The sequence below is a fragment of the Bison bison genome, unplaced genomic scaffold (assembly GCF_000754665.1).
Source record: "Bison bison bison isolate TAMUID 2011002044 unplaced genomic scaffold, Bison_UMD1.0 scf7180017864075, whole genome shotgun sequence".
Taxonomy (NCBI): Eukaryota; Metazoa; Chordata; class Mammalia; order Artiodactyla; family Bovidae; genus Bison; species Bison bison.
This window is the reverse complement of record NW_011494647.1, coordinates 109,278-132,459: the sequence shown is the minus strand read 5'-3', so window position 1 is coordinate 132,459 and position 23,182 is coordinate 109,278. Positions and strand designations below refer to the sequence as shown.

Below are 23,182 nucleotides of genomic sequence, written 5' to 3'. Positions count from 1 at the left end.
GCTCTAGTAGCATGCCTGGCTGTATTGATGTTGCGTGATGACTCCTCCATGTCCCCAGCACCCAGTGTATACCACTGTCAGAGCACTCAGCACCCTCCTGATGTCTGTTCATTTGATTATCTCTAGGGATAGACTCTTTGCTTTTTTTTTACCTCCAACACTTAAGACAATGTCAGGTATGTTAGGTGAATGAAATAATTTAAAAACTGAAATTCTGTTTTAATACTTTAAAGTGGTAAAAAGTTTAAGTGACGCTATGTGGAATCTATTATAGAATTTAACAATGACACATCCATTATGCTGATGCTGGGAGGGATTGGGGGCAGGAGGAGAAGGGGACGACAGAGGAGGAGATGGCTGGATGGCATCACTGACTCGGTGGACGTGAGTCTGAGTGAATTCCGGGAATTGGTGATGGACAGGGAGGCCTGGCGTGCTGCGATTCATGGGGTCACAAAGAGTTGGACACGACTGAGCAACTGAACTGAACTGAACTGATGATATTCCATGATCCAGGGACCCAGTGCCCTGTTAAGACAAATCACTACCAGATCTTACTTGCTTTGGTAACACTGAAGAGGGCTCAGTTTTTTACATCTCCCTTAATCCTCCTGGCAACCCTTTGAGTCCTTACCTTAATATGAAGCGATGCCAGGAAGTTAGGTAACTTTCTAAGACTGTATGGCTACCATATAGCAGTATTGCCATTTGAACTCAGCTTTTTTTTTTTTTTAACTTAAATCTAATGTATTTTCCATGGTATTAAATAAGACAAGTACATTTGAAATACTTAGCACAGTGTGTGACGCATGATACCAAATGGTAGTTGCTAATATTATTGTAATACCAAAACTTCATCACTGAAGGGTTGGGAATCTTCTCCAAACATGTATTAATAAAGCAGTCTCCAATGTATTTAAAGAAACTTACTTTTAGAATTGAACTGTCTAATACAGCTGCCTTAATCTTGTGGACTGATGTAACAGCTCTTGACTGTGGGTCATTACTCTGTCAAGGCCTAGGATTTTAAGCTCTTCCCTCAAGTTCCCGTCCCCCGCCCCCCCTTCCTCCGTGGGATACTGAGTAAACTTCCTGCTTCCTGGCCATTGGACTCTTGCTGCAGACAGCAGTGTTGTTTGGGGGCTTCCCTTTCCTGCTGCTGTTGCGCATGCTCCCAGTTTCTGTTGCTTGCTACCACAGGGGCTGTGAAAGTTGAAGCAGGTTTTTAACACCCAGGCCAGTGATACAACTCTGTGTTAGGATCCCAGAAGGTAGTTGGTGCTTTTTTCAGAGTCTGTTTAATTTATTGATGAAAGAATCTAGGGTTTCTTTCACATAAATAGTTGGAGAAGAGATTTTAATTCTCTGCCTCAGTTTCTCTCTGCTTAGAACTATGGTCCTGAGTCCTCAGCCTCTGTGGGATTCTGTAAGTTAGGTTGATCTACAGCTCTAGCTGTTTTTGAGGTCAGAATTTTGCCATGAGTCAGATATGGTGTGCTGAGTTAGTGGTTGCCTTTGGGCTTCTTAGAGGTGTAGCATTCCTGGGCTTCTTGGAGGTATAAATGCCACCTCTGTTTACCCCAGTACACCCTACAGATATTACCATTTTCTTTATGTGTGCTCAAACTTAAAAGTGTTACAAAGCCTTTCCCTAGCTTTCTGCTTCTTCAGTCCTCTTTTTACCAATTATCATCCTACTGTCTATTTTTTGTCTTCCAGAAATTTATTGAAATTTTTCATCTCATGGCTTTTCTTTCATTTTTTTCTTTAACATTATGAGTTTATACTGTTTGTAATCCTTTACTCTTGTATTAGTGGGCGCTTAGAGGGAAAGAAGACACATGCCAAAGTCACGCTGATGTTCTTAACTGAAAATCAGATTTTTTAAAAAATTTAACTTTACTAAGGTATTTTTGATTTATAACAGATAGCACATATTTCTACTGAGACAGTTTGGTACATTTTGACATGTGTATTAAAACCATCACTACTACCTACTGTACCTATGAAGAAACTGACACTTGAAGGAGCCTAGAAGCTCAGATTGGAACCCAGGCTTGTCTGATGTCAAGTTCCAATCTGTGGGCTCTGAAGTCTGAGTTCTATCTGGGAAAACAACAACTGACTATTTCTCATTTGCATAGGGAAAGAACGAAGTCTCTGAATCTAGCTGCTGCTGCTAAGTCACGTCAGTCGTGTCCGACTCTGTGTGACCCTATGGACAGCAGCCCATCAGGCTCCTCTGTCCATGGGATTCTCTAGGCAAGAATACTGGAGTGGGTTGCCATTTCCTTCTCCACTGAAAGTAACTACTCATTTCTTTAATAAGAGGGTTGTGCTAAATGATCCTGACGTCTTTTTCCACTTCAAGTTTTTGTACTTCATGTGTGTTTCCTATGCAGAAGTGGTAAATCTCTGTTCAAATACAGTTTTTTCAATTAAATGAAACTGTACTATTCTCTGTAATTTTCAAGTGGAGTTATATAAGACATTAAGAATAGTATTTTTTTTCTTTTTATAGGAAAGCATTTAAGAAGCTCTTGGAGTAATATGAGTCAGAGTAATGTCTGCAGGAAGTCCCTCAAGATAGTTAGGTGAGACAATATGAATTTTTTCAGAGTGTATTGTATAATTATTTTGCAGACAATCTGACTATAAAATTCCTAGCTTTGTGCTCATAAGAGACGTTCTGCTCAGTCTTTTATTATTATGTGGTTTTTAAGCTTAGTAATGGTGGAAGCTACAATAGTTACCTAATACTTAAAAACTGTGTTCTAGAAAATACAGATTTTTATATAATGATATAGATATAGTCCTATAACTCCATCTAGCTATCTATCTATAGAACTGTCTCTATGTTCTCAGATATTATCAGCAATGACTAAAATGTCATAGCCTAAAATATATAAAATACATCTATCATCTATACACAGGCACATATTGTTTACATGCCAAGTATATATGTTTTTATGCAAAGCTGAAATCAAATTTGACTGTTCTAAGATATGACAATTTATTTTCTACTTCTCCAATCTTAGGAAAAAGAAGAATTTATAGACTCTTCATCAAGATCTTCATTTACGCAGCTGTTAAATCCAAGGCTACAGTTGTGGTGAAACCATGAATAAAAATACATCTTCTGTAGTATCATCCAGTCTACTTGAAAAGTAATTTCTAAATTAAATTTAATATGTTTTGAAGTAGCATAGTTTAAAATATGTAGAATATTAATGAATGTTGGGAGAAAGTTTCATACAGCTAACTACTTGTGGTGTAAGATAGTGGTAATAAAAGGCTGATCAGTAATTACCTTTCATTGTAAATCAAGGTATAGGGTAAATCCTGCATTCTCTTTTAGAATTATTTATAGAGCTGGATTTTTAAACATTTGATCTGATTTTTTAAATATCCAAAATATTTTATAATTCCAGTATAACTATAACATAATGTAAAATTAACGTTTGCTGAGTAACAAGCTCTAATAGCTTAAAACAAGCAAGCATTTATTCTTTGTCATGATTCTGTGGACAGTGCCGGTCTGCACCGGATCCTGTAGGATGGCCTCACTGATGTGTTCTGGGGCCTTGTTTAGAAGGTTGGATGGCTGAGGTCTCTTTCAGCCTGGTCTCCCCTCCTCCAGGCAGCGAGCTCAGGCTTTCTCAGGTGGTGCAGAGTGGTTCCCAGCAGCAGGCACGAGTGGTTTTCAAATGTCTGTTTTCCTCACATTTGCTTATGCACCATTGGCTGAAGCAATATAGGTAACAAGTCCAAATTCAAGGTCTAGAGTTACAGACTTTACTTTTTAATGGAAGGAACAGTAAAGCCACATTCTTGGGGGCATCCAGACAGAGATGGGAAGAATTGGCCATTCTGCAAACATGTGACACACATATAACAAAGTGTATTCAGAGAAGGCCTCCTTTCAGTCTTACCCTTCTTTCTGTGCCCTCCTTCTCCTATAAATAGCCATCTTTTTTCTTAATTCCTTTTCACTGTTTCTTTTTGAATGAGCAAATATATATCCATATAAATATATATGCATGTCATATATACGTGTGTATATAATTATATTTTTTCTCAAAATGATTGTTTATTCTGTATAAAGTTCTACTGGACATTAGACATTCTTCTACTCTTGTGAGTATACACCAGTGTTGACTCAAGTTTTAAGGTCTTTGCTAGAGAATGATGTCAGGTCAGAGTATCTTTTTCTAATGCCTCCTCCTGGGAGCACTGGGAAGCTTCAGTCTCCTAGGGACAAGCCAGGCCCAGCTGTGTGGTGGATGAAGAATTCTGTCCACAGTGCTCCATGCACTGGTACTGAACAGCTTTGCTCTGTGACAGCACAGAGTTTTATTCAACTTCTTAAGGCAAAATAAAGCTAATGAGAAAGAAGTATATTACTGAGGCAAGATGTCCCCAAACACCCAATATCCCAGGCTCCACTTGCCAGTGCATTCTTAACAAAAAGGTAGCATATTATATATAGTGGCATTTTTTGTTGTTTTTTTAGAAATGATTTTATTTATGTATTTGTGGCTGTGCTGGGTCCTCGTTGCTGCTTGGCCTTTTCTCTGGCTGCAGAGAGCTGGGGCTGCTCTCTAGTTGTGATGCGCGGGCCTCTCACTGTGGCGGGCTTCTCTTGAGCACAGGGTGGATGGTTGTGGTGCACGAGCTTAGTTGCTCTGTGGCTTGTAGGATCCTCCTGGACCAGGGATTGAACCTGTATCTCCTGCACTGGCAGATGGATTCTTTGCCACTGAGTCACTGTGAAAGTGAAAGTCCCTCTGTCCTGTCTGACTCTTTGCTACCCCATGGACTATACAGTCCATGGAATTCTCCAGGCCAGAATACTGGAGTGGGTAGCCTTGCCCTTCTTCAGGGAGTCTTTCCATCCCAGGGACTGAACCCAGGTCTCCTGCAATGCAGGTGGATTCTTTACCAGCTGAGCCACAAGAGAAGCCTAAGAATACTGGAGTGGGTAGCCTTGCCCTTCTTCAGGGGGTCTTCCCAACCTGGGAATCAAACCAGAGTCTCCTGCATTGCAGGTGGATTCTTTACCAACTGAGCCATCAGGGAAGCCCTGAGTCACCAGGGAAGTCCTGTGTATATGATGTTTTGACCAGACCTTTTGTAAACTAAAGTTATGTCCTGATGGTCACTTCATATCAGTTTATAAAGTTCTTCCTTGTACCTTGTTGTAACTGTTAGTATTCTGTTCTTAATATATCAATATCATAGTTTATTTATCCAGTACCTTATTGATGGACATTTGAATTTGCAATTTTTGGTGATTACAAATTATGCCAAATAACTAACCTAGTATACAAGTCATTTTATATTTGTCACCAAATTATCTTTGGAAAGGTTCCTAAAAATGAGATTGTTGTATTAGAGGGTAAATTGTTGTTGTTGTTTAGTTGCTAAGTTGTGTCCGACTCCTTTGCCGCCTCATGGACGCTGGGTTTTCTGTCTATGGGATTTCCCAGACAAGAATTCTGGAGTGAGTTGGCATTTCCTTCTCCAGGGGATCTTCCTGACCCAGGGATCAAACCCATGTCTCCTGCACTAGCAGGTGGATTCTTTACTACTGAGCCACCAGGAAGGCCCAGAGGGTAAATTCAGTTCGGTCCAGTCGCTCAGTCATGTCCGACTCTTTGGGACCCCATGAATCGCAGCACACCAGGCCTCCCTGTCCATCGCCAGCTCCCGAAGTTCACCCAGACTCACATCCATCAAGTCAGTGATGCCACCCAGCCATCTCATCCCAGACTCACGTCCATCAAGTCAGTGATGCCATCCAGCCATCTCATCCCAGACTCACGTTCATCAAGTCAGTGATGCCATCCAGCCATCTCATCCTCTGTCGTCCCCTTCTCCTCCTGCCCCCAATCCCTCCCAGCATCAGAGTCTTTTCCAATGAGTCAACTCTTCGCATGAGGTGGCCAAAGTACTGGAGTTTCAGCTTTAGCATCATTCCTGCCAAAGAAATCCCAGGGCTGATCTCCTTCAGAATGGACTGGTTGGATCTCTTTGCAGTCCAAGGGACTCTCAAGAGTCTTCTCCAACACCACAGTTCAAAAGCATCAATTCTCTGGTGCTCAGCCCTCTTCACAGTCCAACTGTCACATCCATACATGACCACAGGAAAAACCATAGCCTTGACTAGATGGACCTTTGTTGGCAAAGTAATGTCTCTGCTTTTTAATATGCTATCTAGGTTGGTCATAACCTTCCTTCCAAGGAGTAAGTGTCTTTTAATTTCATGGCTGCAGTCACCATCTGCAGTGATTTTGGAGCCCAGAAAAATAAAGTCTGACGCTGTTTCCACTGTTTTCCCATCTATTTCCCATGAAGTGATGGGACCGGATGCCATGATCTTCGTTTTCTGAAAGTTGAGCTTTAAGCCAACTTTTTCACTCTCTACTTTCACTTTCATCAAGAGGCTTTTTAGTTCCTCTTCACTTTCTACCATAAGTGTGGTGTCATTTGCATATCTGAGGTTATTGATATTTCTCTCGGCAATCTTGATTCCAGCTTGTGTTTCTTCCAGTCCAGCAAAACTAGAAATTACTAAATCCCCATTTCAGAGGTTGTACCATTTTTTATTACCACCAACAGTATGCAAGAGCACCTCTTTCCTAAAGCCTTGTCATATATTGTCAAAGTTCTAAATTTACATTGATCTGATTAGGTAAAAAGCAGTATTTCTGCCTGGATTTAGCTTGTAGATTCTCTTACTGTGATTAAATTTGAGCAGCAGAACTATTTCTAATTGCAAAAAAAATTAAGTAATGTAAATTCTTAACAAGGAGAGACTTTTTAAAAAAAAAATTATTTAGTTATTTGTTTGGCTGTGTTGAGTTTTGGTTGCATCATGTGGGATTTAGTTCCCTGACCAGGGCTCAAACCCACGCCCCCTTAATGGGAACACAGAGTCTTGACCACTGGACCACCAAGGAAGTCCCACAATGAGGGAATTTTAAAGTAAGGTCTTAGCAAGTAAATACACTGCTGTGTTAATCATAGATACTCTGTGCTGGGGTTAGAAAAGGAGGAATACTTAACTGAAATAGTAATGTGTGCTGGAGATCGTGTGTACTCCCATTGAGAGGAATTCACATTTAGACAGTTTAACAGGTAGACGCTTACTCCTTGGAAGGAAAGTTATGACCAACCTAGATAGCATATTCAAAAGCAGAGACATTACTTTGCCAACAAAGGTCCGTCTAGTCAAGGCTATGGTTTTTCCTGTGGTCATGTATGGATGTGAGAGTTGGACTGTGAAGAAGGCTGAGCGCCAGAGAATTGATGCTTTTGAACTGTAGTGTTGGAGAAGACTCTTGAGAGTCTCTTGGACTGCAAGGAGATCCAACCAGTCCATTCTGAAGGAGATCAGCCCTGGGATTTCTTTGGAAGGAATGATGCTAAAGCTGAAACTCCAGTACTTTGGCCACCTCATGCGAAGAGTTGACTCATTGGAAAAGACTCTGATGCTGGGAGGGATTGGGGGCAGGAGGAGAAGGGGACGACAGAGGATGAGATGGCTGGATGGCATCACTGACTTGATGGACGTGAGTCTGGGTGAACTCCGGGAGTTGTCGATGGACAGGGAGACCTGGCATGCTGCAATTCATGGGGTCGCAACGAGTCAGACATGACTGAGCGACTGAACTGAACTGAACTGAACTGAATGAGACCTTTGTTCCCTTTCTTCTTCATCTCCCCCGCTTCTAGGCTTCATCTGTTTATTTCCTTGCAGCCTAATCTCCCATCAAGAAAGATTTTAAAATCTGACAACAGAACATTTTCTGCCTTTTTTCCTAGCTGACTATTACCCTAGTAACCACATAGGCCTTCTTATCCTAGAGTTGAATTCAGTGTAATACAACCATAATGGATATGCTCTAAGTGCTATATAAAGATCAAAATACTCAAAAATATGGAGTTTTGTTTTTTAAAGTTTTAATTTCTTTCATTATCCTTTTTTTATGATTTAACTTTTGAATACAAGTCCTTATAAAGATACAGCTAGAATTTCTATGGCAGAAGTTAAATATAAAAAAAATTTTAAAGCTGTAACCTTATGTAAAATATGAACTAACTCTTTTTAACAGTGGTTTCTGTGATGGCACATTTGAAGACAGCTAGAAGTCCTGTATTCAACAATAGCTTTAATATACCCGTGAAGCATAGAGGTTGAAGTGCTCTTAAATCTTAGACCTTACTTAGACCATACTTTGGCTCTGGAGCAAGATAGACCAGGCTCACATTGCTGTTCTCCAGCTTTGTAACTTTAGACCACCAAGTCAACCTGCCCAGATTTGAGTTTTTTAGAAAAATGAGGGTAATAATATTAGGGATTTTGTAAATATTAAATGAATTGAATAGCATAATGTGTGAATATTGCTTAGCGTAATACCCACTACACCATAAGTAAGCCCTGAGCTTCATTTCATACTTTACTCAAGTTCTTTTGGACCAGTAAAAGTCTGTTCTGACCACTATTCAGAAACACAACTTGGGGTGGGGGGAGGGTGTACATTTTGCAGAATTCTTTTTAACAGTTCCTTCCTTCCTAATAGCATCGCTTTTATGTCCAGCAGAAATCACAGCTGGAGCATGTGCTTTGTACCAGGAAAATACTCTTAAAGGATAAATTGAGTTTTTTGGGGTTTTTTTTGAGATTCAAATGAAGGTTATATTTATTTTGCTTTAAATGGCCACAAGCGTGTCTTTTAAAATTCACTTACCCGATTCATTAAAGTGTTTCGTTTTGGAATCCTAAAGTGTAGTAGAAAGTCAGTTAAAAGCAAGTCTCTGCAGTTACCTTTAATAAATCTTAAAGTTTGTTTAAATAATATTTTTAAAGTATTCTTCTACTCCAAATAAATAAGCATTATTGCTGTAATTTCTCTTATTGTTTGGTTGTTTTACAGAAAAATTAGAATTAGTGCTAAGAAAATCCATTTGATTGCCTTTGTATGATCATACTTTTAATAATGTCATTGCTAGTATGTACTGAGTATTTTGGATTATCTAGGTCTAAGAATTTAACAAATATTTTAAAGAAAAAATAGGTACCCATCTCTGGGCAGGGTCTCCCTGGTGGACCACCATCTCTGGGCTAATTTATGCATGCTAATTTACTTTATCTTAGGGATCCTGCCTTTCAGATGATTACAGTTACCAAGAAAACAGGCCTTGGTCTGAAGATCCTAGGAGGAATTAACCGGAATGAAGGTCCATTGGTATATATTCAGGAAATCATTCCTGGAGGAGACTGTTATAAGGTAAAAATGAAGATAAAATAACCCTTCACCTAAAAGACAAAACCACTAGTGATGAGGTTTGTTTCATCATCAGTAAATTTTTTATGTTAACTGAATATCCACTATGACCATTTCTCAGTGAAAGACACAGAGAGAGTGTAAGTAGACCTTTACACTCAAGGAGCTTTAACCTAACAAATGCATAAGAAATAAAAATGAATTAAATATGAAAAAGCAGATTTCAAGCTCTAACTAAAGGTTATATATTTTAATTATATGCTGTTCAACTTTTATCCTAAGTCTGTCTGAGAGAAATCATATCTGAAGACATGTTCTCTATTCACTGCTCTGAGTTTGGGTTAAGTTAGATCAGTTAAACTGTGTTCATTTGGCCTCTCTTAAATGCAAAACAAAACTAAGCAAATAAAATCTATTGATTTGTGAATTTGCAGTAATTCTTGATAAGTTTGTGGTCACTTACTTGTCCAAATGAGAAATTAGATTTAGAATTAAGGCTAGAAATTATCTTTTTTAGGAATGAGAAAGCCTTACTCTTCTCATCACTGTAAGAAATATGTAAATCATGAATTCTTTGCTCTTGCTGCTAGGAAGCTCAGATTCATATTTGAAGCATTTAGGTAACAAATTGGTTACTATATTTTCATGCTCATTTCTCTTGAATTTCATGTTATTTCTGTTTTGCTAACGTGATTCTATATTTCTTTTGTTGAAAATTTCCTTCAATCCTTTTTGGAGAGATGTAGTATATAAAGAATTTAATAAAATATTCTATTAATATCAAGCTATTTAACATGAGAAAGGATCCTCTTACAAAGTTTGTTTATATTGTTCTTATTCTAGTTGTTTTTGTTGAATAAATAGTCCTACCCTTACCCCGAGTCCTATCTCGAACACTGTTTAGCAAACAGTTTGTTTATTCAAGTGGATTTTTTCCAAGTTAGGAAAAAAAAAAATCAATTTAACCAAAACTTTGAAAGCAATAGATTTAAATTTTCTCAGGCTTGTGGAGATAATACGGTGTCTTCCTAATACACTTACCAAGCTGTAAGTGTTACACAATAAGTATAGGATATTGTCTCTGGAGTAGGCAATTGCAACCCACTCTAGTATTCTTGCCTGAAGAATCCCATGGACAGAGGAGCCTGGCAGGCTACAGTCCATGGGGTCACAAAGCGTCAATCAGACAGGACTGAGCAACTGAGCATACAAACATACAATAGGATATTATAATGATATAATTTTGAGCTACTGAATTTAATTTATTAACTAATAAGAACATACTTAAATGCTAAATTTAAACAAATTCAAACAAACAAAAGACAAAATTTTTCTTTTAAGAATTGAGATATATTACTTTAGTTTTAAAGCTAAAGGATGTGTGTATTCGGTATGGCTAAGCTATATCTTAGACTATACTTGAAGTAATGCAATAGATTATGGTACCTACCAAGTGATAAGAATTTACTTTTAAAACAAACATCAATTTGTGCTTTTTTTTCCCCCCATGAAAAATATTTGTACATAAAGTAATAGTAGTGACTAGGTGCTGAGTGACTCATCTCCTGTCAGCAATCACTGAATAAGAAATTATACCTGTAACATACATTTTCTCTTGCTGATTTTCTGAGAATTCTGTTGTTTGAAAGGGTATTAGAAAGCAAAACCATGTAATAAAGTATATTCTGTATTTACCACTAGAGAGCAGCATTGGGTTATTAATGTATTTTTACAGTATTTGGTTGTGTTCAAGAGAAGAAAACTGCCAATATAGAGAAGGGAGTAGACAGAAGAGTAAGTGAGTTTTTAATGCTTTCAGTTGCTTTTATGTACTTCCTCAAGATGGAGAAGTACATACATCTTTTGCTCTGAAAAGACAAATAAATTCAATTTTATATGAAAATATTTTAAATGAATAATAGAATTTACTTTGTTCTAAATACTGTGTTCTTGCCCAAAAAAATCCCATGGACAAAGGAGCCTGGTGGGCTACAGTCTGTGGTGTCGCAAAGAGTCAGATATGACTGAGCGACAAAACAACAGGAACAACAAATACTGTGTTAGGCTTGTTAAAACTTCTAATCTGCACAAAATTCCTGCATGTATATTCACAGAATAGGAAACAGGCTCATAGGTTATCCTTATAAGTTGGTACACTGAGCAACCATTAATATTTTTTAAATGCATATGAGTGCTTTCACTTGCTGTTATTTTAATATTATATTGTTTCAGAGCTAATAATATAGCCAATCTCAAGCTTATTCCCCCTCATACACACTTAAAAATATTTTTCCTTTTGGAAGATATGAGATAGAATACTGGTTCAGTAACCGAAATGGTCATGTTTCTTTGAAAAACCATACTCAGAGTTCGAACTTGAAACATCTTGAAATGTTTTTGCTGCTTCAAGTAGGAAAGAAGATTCTTAATTCTCTCAGCTCTAAGAGCTGGAGGTAGTCTATAGGTTGGGAACAACTATACTAGGTACTGAGTTAAGGGAAGGATTAAACATGGGAACTCCAAGGCTCTTTTCTCCCCACCAGGCAATTCCGTATCAGTTTGGAGTCCTCAGTGTTCAGTCTTAGAAATTTTGGGGGGTGGGACATTCCTTTGACCTTCATACACACATATCCGATTGCCTGATCCACATTTCCACTTGGATCTCTTCAAGGCATCTCACATGCAACTTGTCTGAGGCAGGATTTATGATAGTCACGTCATACCTTCATCTACCGATTTCTCCCCAAATAGACCTTCTGCCATTGCTGCCAGTTTCTGTGAATGACACCTTCCAGTTGCAAAAAGTCAAAAAACCAGATCTCATCCTAACTACTTCCTCTCCCTTAACACCCATATCTAATTCATTAGTACTTACTGTTGACTGTTTCTAAACAGTTCTTGAATCCATCAGTCTTCTTGATCTTTACCACCATCACCTTTGTTTAAGTTATCATCAGTTCAATTCAGTCGCTCAATCGCGTCCAACTCTTTGCAACCCCATGAATTGCAGCACGCCGGGCCTCCCTGTCCATCACCAACTCCCGGAGTTCACTCAGACTCATGTCCATCGAGTCGGTGATGCCATCCAGCCATCTCATCCTCTGTCGTCCCCTTCTCCTCCTGCCCTCAATCCCTCCCAGCATCAGAGTCTTTTCCAGTGAGTCAACTCTTCGCATGAGGTGGCCAAACTACGGGAGTTTCAGCTTTAGCATCAGTCCTTCCGAAGAACACCAGGACTGACCTCCTTTAGAATGTACTGGTTGGATCTCCTCGCAGTCCAAGGTACTCTCAAGAGTCTTCTCCAACACCACAGTTCAAAAGCATCAATTCTTTGGCGCTCAGCTTTCTTCACAGACCAACTCTCACATCCATACATGACCACAGGAAAAAACATAGCCTTGACTAGACGGACCTTTGTTGGCAAAGTAATGTCTCTGCTTTTGAATATGCTATCTAGGTTGGTTATAACTTTCCTTCCAAGGAGTAAGCGTCTTTTCATTTCATGGCTGCAATCACCATCTGCAGTGTTATCATCAGTTTATATCAAACCTCACAAAGAGCTTTGTCTGCTCTTATACACCATTCTTATTTCCCTCTCCACCTATCCTGGTGCTGCTGCTGCTGCTAAGTCACTTCAGTCGTGTGCGAGTCTGTGCGACCCCATAGACGGCAGCCCATCAGGCGTCCACCGTCCCTGGGATTCTCCAGGCAAGAACACTGTAGTGGGTTGCTGCCGGGAGCCGGCGAGAGGCACTCCACTCATGGCAAAGGTCATGAGGAAGGAGGCTCGACACATGCAAAGGCGGGATCGAGCCTCAGGAGTCCCCCTGGATATTCTCGAGCATCTACCCCCAAAAAACCAGAGTCTGCCTACTTTATTGCTTTGTGCTCTCACCTCTGACTTTACTGGGGTCTGTCCCCCACCACCATCTCGCTCTCTCTGATAAAGAGTTAACTTACAGCTCCAGTTAATAAGTTCCTAGGCATTAGGAGTGTTTAAATCCAAATCCCTCAGATAGCTCTCTAACTCACCTGACAAGTTTACCCGGACTCCTACAGCTATGCATGTGATTGTTTACAGTCTCTCAGCCTCGAGAGGCACAGGAAGCTTAAGATATTCAAATAGCTTAAAGCCTCTCAGAGAGTTAGACACTGTCAGAATAAAACTAGTGAAAGATTTCATTGATGAGCCAATGCTTGCTGCCAAGTTTCCACATCCCCTGTATTTATCCTTGAATGTGTATTAATTAATATAGTTGGTATGTAGAAAAAATAAGTAGTGGCCTTGGTGTTAGCAACTTTAGACCCTTAAGGTAATAAATTCTTTCCTTTGTTGTAAACCCACTACACCTCTGCCCTATAGGAATGCAACTTTATCTAACACCTTTGGAGGATGGCGCCAAAGCTTAAAATAATTACTGTTAGAGAAAATAAGTCTTACGGTTGACAAACCTTTGTCAAGAGTCATAAAATGTTAATAGGCCTTCTGGCCAGAAGATGATGTAAATCACCTAAACCATTTGTATAGGATAAATTTGCAGGAAAGAAACCCTGGTTTTGATAAGGATCAAAGACTGCTGACTTTGTATGATTTCACATCCCCTATTATCCTCTAAGTGCAACTTAGGGTATAAAAGCCCCTGTTGAAAATAAAGCTATGGGCCTTGCTCACCAAAGCTTGGTCTCCCCATGTCATTCTTTTTCTCAATTTCTGGCTGAAGTTTCCATCTGGAGCATGGAGGTCCTCTGCCACCATTTATTTGCCTGGGCTTCTAAGACCCACTTGAGAAGGTGTCTAAGGTGGGGCACCTTCCGCTATTCGAGAGGGCGCCTGCCGCCTCCGTGGTCAGAGCTAACCTGGTGTCCCAGGTTATATTGATTTTCCACGTAAACCAAGCTACTCAGCCTCTTTTCTCCACTGAATTTTCCTACTGAGCTATCCTCATGCTATTACTTTTTATATCTCTAATTAATATTTAAATAAATCGCCAACGCCGTCTCCCCTTCGAATACCCTGCATCAGCCAGGGCTGGATCTCGGCAGGTTGCCATTTCCTTCTCCAATGCAGGAAAGTGAAAAGTGAAAGTGAAGTCGCTCAGTCGTGTCCGACTCTTAGCGACCCCATGGACTGCAGCCTACCAGGCTCCTCCGTCCATGGGATTTTCCAGGCAAGCCCTGCTGCTGCTGCTGCCGCTAAGTCACTTCAGTCGTGTCCGACTCTGTGCAACCCCATAGACGGCAGCCCACCAGGCTCCCCTGTCCCTGGGATTCTCCAGGCAAGAATACTGGCAAGCCCTACTAATACTTAATTGGCTGTAAGGCTCTGTATAGAGTGACTTTTGCCCCTCACTTCTCTGACTCTCCATTCCTGTGCTTTCAGAGTAGCATTCTTTCGGTCCTTGGAAGGGGCCAAGTTCTTTCTCATCTTGTATGCTGCTCCCTCTATCACCCACCGCCCCCATTACTTTTAAACATGAACCCAAAGACCACTTCCAAAGAGAGATATTCCGTGTTCCCCGCCCCCATCCCACCGCCCAAGTCTAGAGCCAGGTTTTTCCTGCCTGCGCGTCTTTCCTTCTTGTCACCTGTCTGCTTTTTTTTCCCTTCATAATCACCAGTGCCAGCTTGTGGTCGTACATCAATATCTGTGATTGTGTTTACCAACTCTGCCTGAACTACAAATCTGAGAATGTTTCCTAAGTCCACAGATCTTATCTGGTTTTATTAACAATAATATCTTTAGTCCCTAGCATGGTGCCTGACACATATTAATTACTAAATTAATAACCAGTGAATGAGTAATTCTTTAGTCATGTTGCTGAGAATTACTGATTTGCCTGTTTACCATTCGACTGCCACCATCTGGTTCCACACCAAAGTGCCTTTTCTTCCTAGCTCTTTATGTCTAATTCTGAACAATACTTTTTTTTCTTCTTTCTCTGCTAATACTGTAAGGAGGGCAGGTAGGAATCAGACATTTTTCTTCAAACCAGATTTATTTTACTTACCTGATTCTAGGGTACACACACACACGTACAGTATCCTTAGGTTCCAAAGCTATGGGCTCAACCAACCTCAAATTGAAAATATTCAAAAAAACAAATTCCAGAAAATTCCAAAAAGCAAACTTGAATTGCCATAAGGCAATTATTTACATAGCATTTGCATTGTATTAGGTATGATAAGTAATCTAGAGATGATTTAAAGTATACAGGGAGGGTGTGCATAGATTTCATGCAACTATTATGGCATTTCATGTAAGCGTCTTCAGCATCCATGGATTTTGGTATCCAACACCGAGAAATGACTGTATGCATATGGATACACACCAATATTTATAAACAGATAGATAGATAAGTAATTACATGTGTATGTACATGCACATGTGTGCTTTCTAAGTTGCTTCAGTCATGTCAGACTCTTTGTGACCCCATGGACTGCAGCCTGCCAGGCTCGTCTGTCCATGAAGACACAGGCATGAATACTGAAATGGGTTGCCATGCCCTGCTCCAGGGGATCTTGCCAATCCAGGGATCAACCTCGCATCTTTTATGTCTCCTGTATTGGCAGGTGCATTCTTTACCACTAGCACCACCTGGGAAGTTCCATACACATACATAGGGGTTTGTGTGTGTACATATGTTTGTATGTATATATTTTCTCTCTAGCATCTCTGAAATTGAAATGGGTCTTACAGTAAATGTCATGGTGTAACTGGCAGCACATTTTTTAGTGTTACATAAAATAATGGCATCAGTATTATAGATCTTAGATGTGATATATTCAGGATTTTTTTTTTGGTCCAATCTTACAGATTAAGACAAAGATCATATAAATGGATACTAGTAGTCATTGCTCACAAAAGATTATAGCTGGTCATATCTAACTTTGAAAAGAAATCTATTTTCAGGATTTGCTGAGTGTGTCTCTGGAGCTGGGACGAAGGCTTTTTGGATAGGTAGGACAAAGGTCTCTAGATGACAAGGAACAGAGAAACCAGTCCTTTGGTGGGAGCTAAAGCAGTAGCAGCCAAGAGGATTCACATTACAGTGTCACGTACTTTTCTCCTTTGCCACTGTTATTTGTTAGAGCCACCTTAATTTCTTCAGTGTTTCCTGGGCCTTTCTCATTTATTGTGGACCTGTTGTATACTTGGCACCATGCTCAGGGAAATAACCATGAAAAGGGCATAGTTCTGGTCAGTTGAAAGAATGTGTGCTGCTAATTTGGGAGTTGCTAAAGTAATATAGTCTCATGGGGAAGAAAAAGATATGCAAACAAATAAGGACAGAATGGAGTAAGTACAGTAATATAGATAAGTGAAAGTTTTTGGAGCAAAGAGAAGGGGACAGTGAAGTAAGTTCACAGTGAAGTGAAGTTGGAGAAAACCTATAGCAGAGTTAATGTTTGAATTTGGCAGTGAAGTTTAAATGAGAGTTCATCAGACAGAAGTGTCAAGGTGAGTGGTGGCATTCTAGACAAGAATTAATATGTATAAGCACATTAAAGTTTGAAAGACCGTGGCAGATTTGAAGAACATTTTCTGAGAATAGGATGAAGAATTTATATGCTGAGGAGGGAAAGTGGATATGAGGCTAGAGAAAGTAGGTTGCATCTAGTTTGTTGTTCTAGGTTTGGGAAATTCAGGAGTTTCAGCTTTTCCTGTCAGTGGGCAGTCATCAAGGGTTCTTAATTTGAGGACTGGGAGGATTAAATTTGCTATCACTGAAAATTGCCTTCAACAGATAACGGGATTCTGATTCACTTCTCCGTAACACCTACAATGGATTAGGATTTTATATACGTTATTTAATTATCACGGCAACCTTGTGCAATAGGTACTTATTCCCCACCTTGCAGCTAAGAAAATGAGTCTCATGGAGATTAAATAAATTGCCTGCATTCACATTAATAACTAGTATTGTGAGAGGACACCTCCATTGACACTTCATGAAATTATGGGAAAAGAATCTAAAAGCTCGCAGGAGCAATCTTTGTAGTGAGGAATACTGAGTTAGAGTCAGGCTGTGTGGATAGTTTCTGATGCTGTGGTAATACATTGTTTGGAAAACTGTGTAATGGTCGTTATAATATGAAATGGACAATATTGGCAGTTTTTAACAGAAGTATTCAAGAATACATTATTATTTCAACATCTTTATAAATGTCAACGTGAAAGAATTCAGACAGAAGCTGGGTGTGCGAAAGTGCTTGGCGCCTTGCCTGTCGTGTTGTGTAGTTGCTCAGTAAGTGCTGAAGCAGAATCTAGACAGTGTGGAAGAGGCCTTGGCAAATCCCTGAAGTCACGATCTTCTCAGACACATTAATTAAGCTGGGGCAGAATTCATGGGCTTTGAATGCCAGACTTTTACAGAAATAGCTTTGTTTTAGTTTGCAGGTTCTGACTTTTAAACCGGTTCAGAAATTCACATGATCAGCTAAGATCTTATTCTTGGAAGCAAAAAAAAAAAAAAAAAAAAACTGCTGCAAGTACTTTTTAGAAAGAAAAAAATTAATAAACACCAGAAGCCACAGTCAGAGACTTTCTTCCTCTCTTCTCTGACTCTTGTCTTCCTGGAAAATACTACTTCAGTACATTGGTGTACCTTAATATTAATATAAGGTATGTTAAATTGCCTTTTTGAGAGCTTTTTTCTCTGTATGGCCAATACCGTGTGGCCAGAGAAGAGATTGTGGGAGAAGGTAGGTCACCTCAATCCTTTTGCTGACTTCTGTCTTCTGAAGGCCTCCATAATGCTGACAGCCAGCTGTGGTTTCTATAAAATATACAGAGAGAGGAACCGTCTCTGGCGATTTAGAATTTAGTTCTTTGTTCCTTGTGGATGAGATTGTGCACCCCCTGCATCCCCTTCCTTCACCTTCTCTCATTGTTTATGAACATCTTAGCTAGCAATCTGTGGAGCTCAAATTCGAATTCAGATCTATCTGGTTTCCACGCCTTGTTCTCTTTTCTCCTCACCAGTCCACTGCCTCTGAAGGCTCCTGCCCAAATAACAGACAGAGTGGAGTTACCATCTGGCTTATAGTCATCATCATGGAATTTTCCCTTTTCAAGGAAGTTTAATGAAAGCCAGGAACTGTTAATACTAAGAGTATAGACTAAAACAAAATAAGCATATATATACTGTCCACCACCCCAATTCTAAAAGAACTCTTTTCCCCTTGTCAGAGTCCTTTAAATGCTTTGCTTCCGTGAAGCAGAGCTTCCTTCATTGTTCCCTTTCTTTCCCTAAATTATTGCCAGGCTTTGGGATATAAATTAATAGTAGTGTAGTCACTAAATTTCAGTTATAATCTACCTTTTTAAGCTGATTCTAAGGAAGAATTTTTTGCAGATTCCAAATGGAATAGAGTTGGACTTAACAGACATTTATTTATTTTTAAGCTAGATTTTTAAAAATCACTATTTTACCCTACTTCCAATGCAAATTTTGGAATATAGAACCAAAATAAAATTCATCTGGTTAGAAACATTGTTGAGCTTAAATGTCATGAAGTGAAAGTCACTCAGTCGTGTCCAACTCTTTGCAATCCCAAGGACTGTGCAGTCCTTGGAATTCTCCAGGCCAGAATACTGGAGTGGGTAGCTGTTCCCTTCAGGGGATCTTCCCGACCCAGGAATTGAACTGGGGTTTCCATCATTGCAGGCGGATTCTTTACCAACTGAGCCACCAGGGAAGCCCTAAATGTCATGAGCGTTTGCTTTATTTTAATGGGATGGAACTTTTCTCTTCTTTTTAGTAATGTAATATTTTACACATACAAAAAGATATTGGAGCAGATATCTAACTTATAAAGCATAATAGTGAAATGAACACCTATGAATCCATTTAGACTTCACTGTTTGACTTAAGTAGAAAATATTACTATTAAGTCTTCCTATGTGTTTTCTTCCCACTCCATTACATTTTCCACCCTCCTTTTCAGCATTAAGTGCTCTCCAGAATTTTGTTTATTCTTTGGTAACTTTTACTAGCCTTATCTTTTTGCTTGTGGCAAAACGGTTGTTTTGTTTCTTTGTTTGTTACCATTTCACTTTAACCTCGAGGAAATGACATCCTCAGACTAATATTTAGCATATTAAATCACATGTTCTTGTATGTAAGTTTCTAAGTATAGTCTGAATATAGTTGACTTAAATGCATATGCTACTAAAGTCTGTCATCAGACTTGGTTTTATAAAATATTACAAAATCAGCTCCTTCATTTTACTGAACATGTAGGATCCATATGGTAGATACTTTCTCCATGCTGCTTAGCCTCTTCCAGCATTACTATTGTGTTTTAGTTCCCATACACTGATCAAATGGAAGGAGGGGGAAAAAAAGTCACTTGTGAATATAGCAATTGTGTGTTCTCAAACTTTGCTAGTTGTATTTAATCACATGCTTATAAAATCCAATTTAGTTTTCAAATACTATATATTTTAAATCAAATTGATGTCATGGTTTTATATTTATATTTCAGAATGGTCATAGGGTCATTCACTGAGATTACCATATCTTTTATTACACAGTATTAGAAAGAACATGTTTATATTTATTTGCCTTCCTGTATATTCAGTGTTCAGTGTAAGAGATAATAATAAATACATTTTAAAAAAATATTGTTACTCAACAGTAGTGAAGTGAAGTCGCTCAGTCGTGTCCGACTCTTTGCGACCCCATGGATTGTAGCCTACAACGCTCCTCCATCCATGGGATTTTCCAGGCAAGAGTACTGGAGTGGGTTGCTGTTTCCTTCTCCAACTCAACAGTAAAGTAACAATGAATCACCATTGTTATGTATAATGCAGTTCAAATCAAAGATTAGTTATCCAAGGATATAGCTTAGACGATGAGACTTTTTCAAAGCTATTTCCTTGAATTTGTGGAATTTACTTAAATACCCTCAAGGGTAAAAATGCTTTTTAACTTTATAAACTTTTCCCTAGTTGTAGAAATAATGCTTTCTGTATTTGTACTAATGACTGAGAAGCATCTTAGGAACTGAAAATGAAGAGAATTCATTTCTTATTTTCTGGTTTGAATTAAAAGACAAATGAAAATGAAGAAAACTTACCTAATGTATACAGTAAATCTTGTAACATTTATGCTTTGTCTTAAACAGTTAGGCTAGTTTTAGGCAGGGGGACTTCCCAGGTAGCTTATTGGTAAAGAAACTACCTGTCAAAGCAGGAGATGCAGGAGACGCAGGTTCAGTCCTTAGGTCAGGAAGATCCCCTGGAGGAGGAAATGGCAACCCACTCCAGTATTCTTGAACAGAGGAGCCTGGTGGGCTACAGTCCATGGGGTTTCAGGAGTCGGACATGACTGAGCACACACGCATATAGTCATTGGCAGAGATAGGTCCTGGAAAAGACAATGCCAGGCAGCCAGTTAGGATTGGTTGTTATTAGTAGGATGTCAATAGAACTCCTTGTATAACCAACTGGTCCTATATCAGTCACAGGAGGGACAGCAGATCCAGAAAAGATGATGTTTGACCATGAACAGAAATGTGGGTAGAATCAATATAGTTAAGATCATTGGCTGAATTTTTAAAAATTCTAACTGTGAAGTAACTCTTAATGTTTGATGGGTGGAAAGATACAGGAATGCTCAGAAAGTAAACTGAATGAGTCTTATATTCTGAAATATCCTAGAATTATTTAGCATACTTTATCACAGACAGACCTGTGTTTGTCTCATACAACTGACCTTTTAAAACAGGTTTCTTTTCCTAGTATACCAGGCTGTGTCTTCATATCTTCAGGAAACCTTAACATGAAAGTTTATTCTAGGAATACATGAACATTTCCATTTCGTTCATGTATATTAGCAAAGTGAAAGTCACTCAGTTGTGTCTGACTCTTGTGACCCCTTGGAATATACAGTCAATGGAATTCTCCAGGCCAGACTATTGGAGTGGGTAGACTCTCCCTTCTCTAAAGAATCTTCCCAACCCAGGAATTGAACCCAGCTCTCCCGCATTGCAGGGAGATTCTTTACGAACTGAGCCACAAGGGAAGCCCAAGATTACTGAAATGCGTAGCCTTTCCCTTCTCCAGGGGATCTTCCTGACCCAGAAATTGAACTGGGGTCTCCCGCATTACAGGTGGATTTTTTATGAACTGAGCTATCAGGAAAATGTGTATATTACCAAACCAGACTTTAATGAAAACTTTTTACTGTTGGGACCGTCTAAAATTTTCTTTTTGCTCTTTTCTTTAAGTCATTCTTTACTAATACTGTGCTTTGCTTTAATTGTGTCAAATTAATACACAGAAATCCCTTGCATTCCTATGCACTAACAATGAGAAAACAGAAAAATTAAGGAAACAATCCCATTCACCATTAAGATGAAAATAATAACATACTTAGGAATAAATTTACCTAAAGAAACAAAAGACCTATGTATAGAAAACTGTAAAACACTGATGAAAGAAATCAAAGTTGACACAAATAGATGGAGAAATATACCATGTTCATGGATTGGAAGAATCAATATAATGAAAATGAATATACTTCCCAAACCAATCTACAGATTGAATGCAATCCCCATCAAGCTACCAATGGTATTTTTCACAGAACTAGAACAAATAATTTCACAATTTGTATGGAAATACATAAAACCTCGAATAGCCAAAGCAATCTTGAGAAAGAAGAATGGAACTGGAGGAATCAACCTGCCTGACTTCAGACTATACTACAAAGCTACAGTCATGAAGACAGTATGGTACTGGCACAAAGACAGAAATATAGATCAATGGAACAAAATAGAAAGCCCAGAGATAAATCCACGCACCTATGGACACCTTATCTTGAACAAAGAAAGCAAAAATATACAACAGAGAAAAGACAATCTCTTTAACAAGTGGTGCTGGGAAAACTGGTCAATTCAGTTCAGTTCAGTTCAGTTCCTCAGTCATGTCCGACTCTTTGTGACCCCATGAACCTCAGCACACCAGGCCTCCCTGTCCATCACCAATTCCCGGAGTTCATTCAAACTCACGTCCATCAAGTCAGTGATGCCATCCAGCCAGCCATCCCCTGTCGTCCCCTTCCCCTCCTGCTCCCAATCCCTCCCAGCATCAGAGTCTTTTCCAGTGAGTCAACTCTTCGCATGAGGTGGCCAAAGTACTGGAGTTTCAGCTTTAGCATGATTCCTTCCAAAGAACACCTGGGACTGATCTCCTTTAGAATGGACTGGTTGGATCTCCTTGCAGTCCAAGACTCTCAAGAGTCTTCTCCACACCACAGTTCAAAAGCATCAATTCTTCAGCACTCAGCTTTCTTCACAGTCCGTCTCTCGCATCCATACATGACTACTTGAAAAACCATGGCCTTGACTAGATGGACCTTTGTTGGCAAAGTAATGTCTTGCTTTTTAATATGCTATCTAGGGAAAACTGGTCATCCACCTGTAAAAGAATGAAACTAGAACACTTTCTAAAAGCATATACAAAAATAAACTCAAAATGGATTAAAGATCTAAATGTAGCACCAGAAACTATAAAACTCCTAGAAGAAAACATAGGTCGAGCACTCTCTAACATAAATCACAGCAAGGTCCTCTATGATCCACCTCCCAGAGTAATGAAAATAAAAGCAAAAATAAACAAATGGGACCTCAGTTCAGTTCAGTCTCTCAGTCGTGTCTGACTCTTGGCAACCCCATGAATTGCAGCATGCCAGGCCTCCCTGTCCATCACCAATTCCCGGAGTTCACCCAAATTCATGTCCGAGTCAGTGATGCCATCCAGCCATCTCATCCTCTGTCGTCCCCTTCTCCTCCTGCCCCCAATCCCTCCCAGCATCAGAATCTTTTCCAATGAGTCAACTCTTCGCATCAGGTGGCCAAAGTACTGGAGTTTCAGCTTTAGCATCAGT

General features: G+C 39.3%; 1 protein-coding gene across 2 annotated transcripts in view; it reads left to right on the top strand.

The window, feature by feature from the left end:
• The window catches only part of STXBP4 (syntaxin binding protein 4), a 147,352-nt gene that overhangs the window by 25,279 nt on the left and 98,891 nt on the right, over nucleotides 1–23,182 (top strand). The window contains exons 2-4 of one of the 2 annotated variants that reach the window (XM_010837485.1): nucleotides 2,522–2,594; nucleotides 3,039–3,167; nucleotides 9,161–9,293. In XM_010837485.1, the coding sequence (XP_010835787.1) occupies nucleotides 3,121–3,167; nucleotides 9,161–9,293 (180 nt within the window). In that variant the 5' untranslated portion in view covers nucleotides 2,522–2,594; nucleotides 3,039–3,120. The remainder of the gene's footprint in view (nucleotides 1–2,521; nucleotides 2,595–3,038; nucleotides 3,168–9,160; nucleotides 9,294–23,182) is intronic. The other variant, XM_010837486.1, reaches the window with a different exon arrangement.